We start from the raw sequence: 12,087 nt of genomic DNA, 5'->3' as shown, positions 1-12,087 counted from the left end.
AAGAGTATTTAAACAGGACATATGTAGTAACAAGCTATGAAAGTGACATATGCTCACATCGCTCTATTCCACGTCATATCTCGCGGTCATATTCTACAAGGCTAAAAGAAGGGGGGCATATGTTCCATCCGCATGCGAGATTGTCTTTTGTCATATATTGGGAGTTTGGGACGACACCTACGTGTGAACGCTGCGTAGAGCCATAGCTGATTGGCTTGCCGGTTAAGCAGAATAACAGAGAAGCTAATGAGCTGGGGAAAAGACACCGCTCTCGGCGCTCTATTTCATTTGTGAACACTGATTACGAGTTTGTTCCGCTAATAAAGAAGGGGTCGGCGGAGTCATCGGACAAGATTGTTTCGGTGTTTCCTGGGCCAAGAAATGCGGTATAGTTTCAATGTTTCCACCTATTCACGTCCAGGTAGCTTCACAAAGCTCGGCGGCGCCATCGCCTGATCACATACGCGCACAATCCTGCCATCTGGTATTCTCGTGCATGCATGTGTTGTCAACACAAACAATTCTTTTTGACATGCTGTATTACCAACCGAGAACAGGTTGTGCTAAACATGAGCATTATCAGGAGTACCAACCAAAGCACAAGCCAAACAAACAGTCATCAAACAGGTAAAATCATCAAATAGTCGCAAAGACAACAAATCAAAACAGCATCCCAAACAGTCAGAAACCAAACCACACATCTCAATTTTCTCAAGTCCTCAATCCGATGATCCAAGTAATACCGTCACCATGCAACAAGTTCCCATCAACACCTACTTACCATAATACCACGACACTACTAGAGATTACTCCATTACGACATACTGACTGAGGCACCGTATCTGCAGTAGCACTAATCCTGTAATCCAACGATTAAACTACACTAAACCCATCAGCACTAATCCATCGATTGAACTAAACTAAACCCATTAAGCATGTGTTACTTAGACCTGACCTGAGTAATCGCTCGTAAGCATGCAAGATCGATCAGATTCGTGACCACCACCACGATCATTCTAGTGACGAACACGACAAATGGTAGGCTCGCCGGCCGGAGAGGGGAGAGATGATCAGTTACCGACGGGCGCGCCGAGCTTCTGGAGGCAGACGGCGGCGATCTCGAAGCAGAGGTAGGCGTCGCGCGCCGCGTACTTCCAGTCGCTCTTCTCCAGGTAGCAGCTGCCCCAGTCCGCGACGGCCGCCTTCTCCGGCCATGGCGCCAGCCGCATCTCCGGGCCGAGCGCCACGTGCGCCATGCGCTCCATGCTCAGCCCCTTCACCACCTCCGCCACCGGCCGCCTCCCGCGCTTGCTGTAGCTGTAGTGGTCCTCCTTGGCCGCCTCCGCCTCGGCCTTGGCCTCCGCCCTCAGGAGCGCCGACGTGGTCATCCACCGCCTATCCGGCTCCGGCTCCTTGGGCGGCTTCACCGCGTCCACCCCGGCCACCTTGCCGAACGCGCGCGCGAACAGATCCGTGAGCTCCACCGGCCGCGCCACGTCCACCTCCCACTCCTCCGCGAGCTTCTCCGCCGCCTCGCGCGCGCCGACGCAGGCCACCGTGACGCGCCTGTCGCGCAGGAACGCGCGGAGCCGCGCCATCTTGCAGCCTCCCTCGCTGAAAGGCAGCACGCCGCCGGTGTACTTGGAGCTGCCGCGGTCGCAGCAGGGCTGGTAGACGAGGGCGTGGGAGCCGCCGACGCAGATCGCGATGCAGCGGATGGGGTTGCGGGGGTCCCGCGGGTGGCCGCGCACGCCGCTCGCGTCCCATGGGCACCAGTTGTAGGGCGGCGCGCGGCCGCGGAGCGCGACGAGGCCGACGACGAGCGGGGCGCGGAGGCGGTGGCCGCGGCACAGCTGCGCGATCCCCCGGAACCACGGGTTGGTGTCCATGTCGTCCACGGGGAAGGTGACGTCGACGAGGGCGAGGTCGTCGCCGATGCAGAGGACGGCCTCCCTCCTGGGGCTGTAGTACCACCGGTCGTCGTCGTCGCTGTCGTCGTCGCCGTCCAGGAAGGTGACCTCCACGGGGCCCTTCATGGCGGCGCGGCGGCGGCGGCGGTGGTGGTGGTGGTGGTGGAGGCGAGGGTTTTGGCCTTGGGGTTTGTGTGATTTGGGAGGCGGTTGCGATTGCGACGAGAAGCTGGAAAAGGTGGGGGAATGGAGAGGCGTGGAAATGGTGGTGGTGGTGCGTGGGTTGGGGTTTTTGTAGCAGAAGGAGGCGGTGTACGTGGCTCAATGTGGAGCGTTCGATTTGCGGTGAGATCGGGTTGGAGCCCGCGCGCGGCGGGAGGAGAGGCGGGTTCTGGAAGGCGTGGCAGGTGACCGTGGTGTGGTTAGAAATGGGTTTTGCACTTTTGCTGGGTTTGTTTAGCTCCCTTCTTTCAGTTGCTTCTCATTTTCTCGGTACAGTTGAATCATTTTGAAGGACCAAACGTTAACGGTGTACTCCGTGTCACTTTTCTGTTTTGATTAAACGAAAGATGGGTGAATCCCTGAAACTCGGTAAATTCTCAGTACAAGTGCAACTGAATTTGAATCCTAATTGATGAATATTATGCACCCACAACCGAATTTGAATCCTAATTGATAAACAATATGCACCCATGACTGTACTGCCACGCGGGTACTTTTGGCCGGTGATCTCTAGTGGAATAGAATGGTTATCAATGGAGGGCGGGTTTTCTCTGAATTCCTGTGGTATCCAAGTCTTCCAAACAGATAGCTTCCATTTCAGAAGGGGAGACCGTCTTCACAGAAGATGAATTTCACGGTTGAAAAACAAGATCACAAATCCAGCAAGGATGACAGAAGTGGAAGCCAACAAGGCAACAACCTTTCTGTTAAACTCGTTTGAAATTCTAGTAGAACAATATCCTCCTCATTTTTGCGAATTTGCCAACTTTTTTGTCAGGTTCAGTTTCCAGCATTTTCAGCTGCAATCTACAACTGTACGGTCACCAACCAGCGTACCAACTAACACCAATCAGCAAATGCAAACATCCTTATCAAGAAAAAACTTGGGTTATTCTGTATTTAGTATTTGAATTTAATCAAACATCCCAGTGGTAGAATGTCGTGTCAATCCAACTGTCCTTCAAACAACAACACATACTGCATTGTAGTGTGGGGCTTCAGATCCTTAACATACAGAGATATAAACAAAAAAATGATCAAAGCACCCAACTTCAGAGATAAGGGGGGAGATGGCCACAGGTAAGAAAAGGACTGACAAAGATAAGACCAGAAAGATGACAGAATTACAGAAACTAACATAAGACTTAACTATTAGCACTGACCAAAAACGACTTGTAAGGACAGAACCACAACAGGTTAGTATTGTAAGGTACTATATAAGATTCCATGGTATGATGGTAACAGCAAAATTTTTCATACTCTGATAGTCATTTGCTATTCCATTAGGCTACGGGTTCCTCTGTTGACAAATTTCGCATGCGGGTATGATAATGACAGCCTAGGCGGAGGTGCGGTAAAGCTTGCCGAAAACATGCAGAAGAGCAACGACGGCAATGAACCCAATGCTCATGATGAGGACTGAGTTCGGGGACATCTTGCGCCCAGCAGCCTCATCGGTGTAGAACTGGAGCATTGTGCTGGCACCGCCTCCACCAGTGCCACTGCTGGTGGTTCTACGCCTGCGCAAGCTTGCAGCAGCTGCTGCACTACCTCTAGCCGGGGCATCTCCATTGGCCACCATGTTGCTTTATCCCTCTGCATGATAATGAGTTTCAAATGTAAGGTTTGCAGCACTAATATTACAGAAAACCAACAGAACAACAGAGTTTCATCCAAAGTCGTATTGCATACATAGGAAGTGTTAAAGTACGTCTATCATTTTGGTAGATACGGTTTATACTGTCACGTTTAAATGCCATGATGACTAAACAAACTATTTTATAAGCACGGAAGTTTCTTCAATATGGAATATGTCAAAAGGCAGAATAAGGTACACATCTTGGAAGTGTATAATAGTACTACACCAATACCAGTGAAGTTTTGGTTGTCACATTTGAGTGCTAATAAAAATATAAAAAAGAAATGGTTGCTATCGCTCATGCCTATATACATTCATAATCTATCAATCTAACTGCTCCTGGATGCTGCACAACTATAACTAAACAAGCTTAAGTTAAATTTACCACTGAAAAAGCAAAATTGGCAACTAGTCCCAGAATTCTGCTGAAAAATTTTGGGGCTGTCCTGGGCTTGGCCAAACACCCATTGACATGTTGCTGCCCAAGTGTAAGAAGTGTAAAACAAGTCTTGTGTCTGTGCATGTACAGGGATTGCAGCATATTCATTGCTGCAACACAAGCTTCGCTACATGAAACCAATTTCTTACGCTGGAATATGAACAAACAACATTGAGGAGAGATTTTGTGATAGAATTTTGAGCAAATATGTTGGTACGGACGAAATGATCCCAAACAAAAAAACCGCAGTTTCCAAATTCTAAGGGTAAATTCTAGAACATACGAACATTTATCAAGAATTCAGATCCATTCGCAGATCCTGATTTGCCACAGATTTACTCCTGACAGAGCACTAGAACTACAACAGAAATACTTCGATAAAACAATTCACCCATGATCCCAACATCGCATCAAACCCCCCGCGGCCAATCTGAATTCTGAACAGCAAGATCTGGAACAGAAGCGGTACCCATCCCAACCCGCGGAATTCTAAATCGGCCAAACCAAACAAGCCCGATCTAAGACATCGATTCAAGATGAACGCGTACGGAATCAGCGCAGCGCTAATCGGAGAGATAGCGAAAAGAGGATGATTTTCGCGCGCACCTGATGAATCTGCCCTTCGCCAATCGCTCGCGCTCCCGTCCCAACTTGGTCACTCGTCTTCTCGCCCGAAATCTGAGTGCGGAATTCAGAATTCTCTCCGCGTCTGAAGTCTGAACCCGCGCGCTGATATCTACCCAACGGGCTGGATTAACGGGTTCAGTTCAAGATCCAATATCAGGTGACGTGGTCGGCGCGATCTGATTGGCCGGAGCGCGTCTCGGCGCGTCGATCTGAGCCGTCCGATTCGTTGCCGGGTCCCGATCGCGCGGCCTGGTGTGAAACGGGTGGCGTCACCGCGTGCGGCGTGGCACTGTGACGTGGCAACGGTTATGCGGTTATGCACAGTCATGGGCTGGGCCTTTTGGCCCAACATCTGTGGACTCGTGGACCGGGTTTCGGCCCTTCTATCCGCTCTACGGGCGCAGTCCACGTCAGCCGAGGTGGGTCCCACCACGATGGGCGTGCCTCCCTCTAAAAATTGCCAACGATGATAAGAGCAAAGACGGACGGGAGGGGAGGGGTCCAAATTAAAACTCCAAAATCCATTCGAACAGCGAAGGAAATTTGTTGGAAAATTTTGAGATTTGGATTTTTGTTCTAGGAGAGGGGAAGGTTAGACGAAGTTGAGATCGGTGGAGAACTGGAGATCGAGGGAAGATGGATCAGATCATGGGGAAAGTGGGCGGGTACTGGTTCAAGCAGAATGCCGGCAAGGAGATCAACAACATCGGCGACGATATCAATGTCAGCAACCTTTCTATCCCTTTCGATCCTTTCTTTCGAATGCTTTTGTTTTCTCATCTGATTGGAGTCGTCGCATTGCACGATCGATAGTTCCCTCTTCTTAATCTCGTCTTGTCGTCTTGTTCAATTCTAACCTGGATCGTGGTCTCCTGTTATTGGTAATTTTTTTGGGCTGTTTGATTTTCCTAGGATAAATTATTCGTTGGTTCGTTGTTTTGTTGGATATTACGAATTTCCTTTGTCGATAGTCTCTTAGCCTCTGCGGAAGATTATCCTTATTGAAATTGTTACTTGAATTTAAACGAGATGATTGTTCTGGTAGAGAAAATTGATTTGATCATGAATCTATTACAGAACGTGCTGCACACATATCGTAAGGTGGATTTTGTAATGATATATGGATTTGGTGAAATTATACATTAACATTATACATTGGGAGAACTTGATTTGCTTGAAGCCACATCCATCTAGGGTGAAAATGATCAACTGATATAAAGTTTCATAAAGAGACTGGAGGCTATTTATACGTGATAATTTAGGTGCCATTAGTTGCACAATGATTTTCAGGAGGTAGTACATTTAGGTGCTGATAGTTGTGGGGATATAGTGTAGTTAAGGAAGGAGAAAGTGCAGTGCTACAACAGGGAGGTGAATATGACAACGTTGGCTGAGGTTGTGGCCTTGTGGGATTGGTGACTTGGTAGTTGAACAGCAATTAGGGCCATGTATTTTTCTGTATTGACAATCAGGACTGTGAGATGGTCTTGTGCATGTGGACATTGACCATGAATTTGTAACAGCAGGATATTGCAAAAATGGGTATCTTATAGACATTCATGCTGCATTATATGATGTGATTGTAATGCTTCCAACTTCCAAGTAATAGAACATTTTCTTTTTGTAGCTTGTGTTCTGACTATATGCAAAATTTCAGTCAATCTCTAGCAGCATTGGAGATGGTGCCAAATGGATGGTCAACAAGATCAAAGGTAAGGAGATATCTTTATATTGGCCATGCCGGTAATAGTAGTACAAACTTTAAGTACTTTGTGTTCTCCATAAACAGATGTACATTTTAAATGTGCAGAGAGCAAATACTCCACTCTGAACCGTTATTTTCTAGTGGCAATGTAATCTGCATAGGAGCAAGCCGTTTCTTCTGAACTTTCAAGTTCCAAACTGCATGTCTTGATGAACATTGGCATATCAATTTTGTAAAAGCAAAAATTTCAACCATCGATCGTTTTTTTCACACTAATGTGAGCAAAAACACCTCACCGTGTTCAGGGAAGATGCAGAAGCCATTGCCGGAGTTCCTCAAGGAGTACGACCTCCCGGTGGGTCTCTTCCCGCAGGACGCGACCAACTACGAGTTCAACGAGGAGACGAAGAAGCTGACGGTGTACATCTCGTCGGCCTGCGAGGTCGGCTACAAGGACTCCTCCGTGCTCCGCTTCTCCACCACGGTGACGGGCTACCTGGAGAAGGGGAAGCTGTCGGAGGTGGAGGGCCTCAAGACCAAGATCCTCATCTGGACCAAGGTGACGGCCGTCAGGACCGAGGCCACCAAGGTGCACTTCGCCGCCGGCATGAACAAGGCCAGGAATCGCGACGCCTACGAGGTCGTCAGGGATGGCGTCGGCATAGACAAGTTCTAGATTGATTTGGGTTAGATTTGCTTGGTTTGTGTGGAGATGCTGACTGTGTGAGTTGAGTGTGTGTGTGTGAGTGAAGATTGGTGTGTAATCAGCAGCGCTTGCTCCTCTCCTGCGGTTTCCAATTGTACAAGAGTGCGGCTGTGCTGGGCTGTTCGTTGTGTTTTTTATCGATCAGGTGTATTTCTTTGTTTATCGTGTAAAGGAAACATATCTGCAAATTAAGCAAACCCTTGTAGGGCAGCAATGTTGGATTGAAAGGCGATTTGAAATTGATAGGAAAAAGATCATGAGCTCATCTTTTGCATCATTCATTTTCACCTGCATGACGACTTAATGCTTATGGTGATATCTTCTGTTACGTTATATTTCACTGCTCAATTTAATGGTCTTGGTTATTGAATCCTCTTCGTAAAATTGTGGATGAGATCATGGTATCCATGTAGATTGCTGAAAATTCTACGAACACAAAAGATCATGAGCTCATCGAAAAGCTAAAAATAGTTTATGACAAACCTTTATATCTTAGCTATTTAAAAGTTAACTAGGGAGGAAGCCCACGCAGATGCGCGGGCATCTTATTTATTGTTTTATGAAATAGTGCTAAAAAAAGTCACATCTCACCATTTCTACGTCGTGAGATAGATTATAAAGTATAATATACTTAAATGATAAGAATATCTCTCACACTAAAATAAAAAACACTTTATCCCGATTACATGTAAATTCTCCTATTCTCTTAACAACTCATTATAACAATTTTAAAAGATGACTATACCTATTAATAGATGAATCTGCATATGTGTGAATAAAATAAGCCTAATACATCATTAATACATTACTTAGCTAAGTGTCCATGTCTCACTTATTTTCAAATACATATTTGAATATTCTAAAAATACCATTTCGTACCAATTAATCGGATAACCTTCAAGTTAAACATGAATGCCTCACTAACGGTGAAGTAGGACATAGCCGTCGATACTTCCTTTCTCTATTACCTTGAAAGATGGGTACCTCATCGATGTAGCTATGTCCTCTCAAGATCAGGTTGAAGCATAATTTTAATGTCTAATTTATTATAACACCCTCATAGAGTATTGTATTGGTACACTGGAGTTGCCTCAACTCAACCATTTGTACGTCCTTGTTATATTTACGACAGCGTAGCAAACTCTATTGCCCATGCTTGGTATCCTTTAGGGAAGAACAAAGAGAAGATAAAGGTAACCAAATAGCTTTTTAAGCTTTGAGTATATTTGTGATATAGAGTGGACACGATTTATTTGTGGACTTACTCATTACTAATTTAGCTAGAATATTCTTTTTTAAAAAAAGAATGAGCGAGGTTCATCATTTGATGGTAACTTAAAAAAATATAGCTAAAGATACATACCACCATGATAATCTCCAGAGCATCGTATTATTGTTTATATTTTTACAAATACCTATAGTTTAACACGTGGTTTGTTTTTATCACCTATTGTTGATAATGACATGATACACCTTTACTAAGTTAAAGAATATATTTATTATTTCAAACTTATTTACAATAACTAATTCATGGGAGTATACTTATATTTACATCGGTGAGGTGTATGACATACATCATCAATAATGTCTGACATGTTAGAATTCCTAGAAAATATATCATGATTATTTTATTGCACATGTTACCTAATTATTCATTTGTTGTTGAAACTATTTGGCAAACAAAAAAAACATGTATACATGACAATAAATCATAGGATGGATTAAGGGACTATTTTATAGCAAGATCATTGGCAAGAAATATTTTTAATATTTTTTCACATCTACTTACCACGTATGTTGCTCACTTCTCAAATACCAATTAAATAGTTCTGAAAAATTAAAAAAAACTTTGAGAACTTAATCTGAAACAAATTAAAATTAAATCAGATCTACTTAAAAAAACACAACTAATTATGTTGTTTTCATTTTTATTTGCATATGCAGATTGAAAGTAGCATTGTATATTTATCAAGTGATATTTAACACCTAAAATATGATATGAAATTATTAAAAAATTAGCATAAATTTAATTATTATATGTTGGCCCCATGTGTCATGATATATTTAGGGCCATAATATAAATTTTATAAGACATAAGTTGTTCATTTAATTAAGGAATACAACGGATCACAAATTAGATATATAATTTGAAAATAATGTTAAAGATGAACGTTCGAGATGGTTGATTTGATATTTGATAATTATATTATAGATCTAGTTTATATTTGTTCATATTTGTGGAGTAATATATTTTTCTTTATATGGTGAAAAGTTCTATTTTTAACCCGACAGTACTATGTCGATTTTTTTATTAGCTTTATCGTTTTTATACGTACGTACTGTACGTATGTTTTTTTCTTGCTGCGAATACTATACTACCGAAGCTTTATTTCTTTTTTCAATCTTATGCGTACGTACTTATGTTTGTATGTACTTAAGTATTTTTTTTAACAATTGAAATATATAGATATAATCCAGTGGTGTAAAATAACGGGTTCACCAATTTAAATGAAAATCGACGGTGAGATTATGCAATGCCACGTGGCAACCTAGGAGCATTTGTAGGAGCGCCACATGGCGGCATAGGAGCGTTTGTGTAGGAAGTTTAATGGACTTTTAGTATATAATAATAATAATAATAATAGATTTAAATGAAAATCGACGGTGAGATTATGCAATGCCACGTGGCAGCCTAGGAGCATTTGTAGGAGCGCCACATGGCGGCATAGGAGCGTTTGTAGGAAGTTTAATGGACTTTTAGTATATAATAGATAGATATTAAAAATAATCTATTATTAAAAACCTTAAAATCAATCCTAAAATTCAAATCTAAATCTAAATATTCTCAAGCCGGCAGGTTTGCCTGTTTATGATTGGGCCACTTGGCGCTGTTAAGATGTAAGATAAATCAGGATTATGGATGGTAAAAAAAAAAGAGAAAACACTTGCATGCTCTGCGCCACGCGAGCATTCTCGAACTAAAGTGCAGCAAGCCAGCAATATTCTAGAGAGGCTTCCGAGTTCCGATCTACCTGCCCTCAAATATATTCAACTGCACAAGTTAATGTTATCCATGTCATAAACTATTGTGGATGAGATCATGGAATCCATGTAGATTGCTGAAGGTTAATGTTCTCCCAGGAGGATATGCACACACACACAAAAAAAGGAAAAGCATAAACTAGTAACAAAAATGTTGATGGGATCTTCAAATTGTAATGTTGTTAACTAATTTTATCACAAAACAATTGAAAATCACAATAAATTGTTATGTTTTAACAACTCTAAAATAAGTTTCATTTTACATTTTTTTAAAAATATATATATATTTTTAAATATTTAGATTAGATATATGAAAATCGTAGGAGTTAAGATGTGTGTTCATTCCCTTAGAAAAAAAATACGTGTTTATATGGATGAGTACGTGCACGTTTGTACTTTGTTGTAAAAGAAAATGAAAATCATACACAAAGGTTTGACTTGATGTTTATCCGGTGTAAAAGGGCTTACGGCCCAAATGGCATTACATTCTGACTAAAAGTCTACAACAGGTAGAAGATTGGGCTTCGTGCACAAATTTGTTGCTGTCGTCGAGAAACGTGATCTCCACTACTTCACCCTTGCCTTCCTACGCTTTCTTTCCTCATCGCCGGCCGGCGGCGGCGGCGGCCATGTCCATCCCCTGGAACGGCCACCTCCCGGCCTCCACCGACCTCCCTGACCACTCCTCCTCCGCCTCGGACTCCGAGGCTGAAGCCGAGGCCGACGCCGACTACCGCCCCATCTCCGGCGCCGCCACCGACTCTGACACCGACACGGATCCCGACCCGGCGCCCCACCACCGCCTCGGCTCCATCGGGAACGGCGTCTCCGAGCTGGATCTCGACTCCGGCGGCGACGACGACCACTGCGAGGGCGCGGACGGGGAGGATGCGGTGGCGGAGGAGGAGGAAGGCCTGAGGCTTGGGGAGGAGGCGGCCCGTGCGTTCTCGGAGGACGAGCGGCGCCGCCGCGCCCCGCTCCCCGCGGGCGCTGCGGCGCGGATCGTGGACGCGATGCGCGGCGTGGAGTTCCCCGGCGCGCCGCCGCCGTGGGCCGGCAGCGTCCCCGAGGACCAGTGGCTCGACCGCCTCCGCTCCCTCCGCGCCGGCCATCCCCACTAGGAGGAGGAATTCATTAGCTGCTTGGGAAATTTGTGCACAAATCATTTGCGGTGACATTTGTGTGTTCTTGTTGTTGTATGGAGTAATTACTTACTGCAATCTTGATTTTCTTACTGAACTGAAGTATGTCATGTTGCTTTCCGTAATTTCACGAACTGATTTTTTTTTGATAATGTTGGAAGTAAAATCATCAGAGAAAAAAGTGCCACTTCCCCCAGGTCAAATCGAGCTCATCAGGCTATTTTATTCGAGCTTTGATCAAAGCCAAAGCTGAGCTTAATCTCAGTTGATAAAAAACCACACTAGTTACCAATTCACTCAATTCAAATTTTCGAATAGCTCTGAGCAAATTCATCATATTTCAGCAAAAGAATTCGTTCTCCGAACGCAAACCTTGGAAGGAAATGGACGTGAGTACACAGAGACCGCATTCTATATTGTCTTTAACTAGAGACTCATCTTGCTTACTAGTACACCAAATGATACATATCTTTTTTCTTCTTCTTATAGATTTTTCTTTTAAATTATTTATCCGATTTATAATCCGATTTATGTTCGTTGCAATTAAATCTTTATAACAAAACCTTACATGACTGTATTTTGATAAAATAAATATCTATGTTGTGAATTACTTTTATTATATATGTAAGTTACTTTTATCATATATATAAATTAC

The 12,087-nt window shown here is 43.9% G+C and overlaps 3 protein-coding genes across 3 annotated transcripts; 2 read left to right on the top strand and 1 right to left on the bottom strand.

Annotated features, from left to right (window-relative positions):
- Nucleotides 1-678: 678 nt before the first annotated feature.
- LOC127762197 (uncharacterized) lies at nt 679-2,156 on the bottom strand. The gene has a single exon (XM_052286610.1). It carries the CDS (start codon nt 2,034-2,036, stop codon nt 1,071-1,073), a length of 966 nt encoding a protein of 321 aa, XP_052142570.1. The 5' UTR covers nt 2,037-2,156; the 3' UTR covers nt 679-1,070.
- A 3,172-nt stretch (nt 2,157-5,328) lies between these two features.
- On the top strand, nt 5,329-7,503 carry LOC127756574 (uncharacterized protein At5g01610-like). Its single transcript, XM_052281933.1, has 3 exons — nt 5,329-5,560; nt 6,495-6,549; nt 6,848-7,503. Exons 1-3 carry the CDS (start codon nt 5,474-5,476, stop codon nt 7,216-7,218), a joined length of 513 nt encoding a protein of 170 aa, XP_052137893.1. The 5' UTR covers nt 5,329-5,473; the 3' UTR covers nt 7,219-7,503.
- A 3,241-nt stretch (nt 7,504-10,744) lies between these two features.
- Nucleotides 10,745-11,714, top strand: LOC127755266 (uncharacterized). Its single transcript, XM_052280926.1, has one exon. It carries the CDS (start codon nt 10,920-10,922, stop codon nt 11,409-11,411), a length of 492 nt encoding a protein of 163 aa, XP_052136886.1. The 5' UTR covers nt 10,745-10,919; the 3' UTR covers nt 11,412-11,714.
- The last annotated feature ends 373 nt before the right edge of the window (nt 11,715-12,087 follow it).

This window comes from Oryza glaberrima, chromosome 1, assembly GCF_000147395.1.
Source record: "Oryza glaberrima chromosome 1, OglaRS2, whole genome shotgun sequence".
Taxonomy (NCBI): Eukaryota; Viridiplantae; Streptophyta; class Magnoliopsida; order Poales; family Poaceae; genus Oryza; species Oryza glaberrima.
The sequence above is the reverse complement of the archived record's forward strand: the minus strand, read 5'-3'. Positions and strand labels throughout refer to the sequence as shown.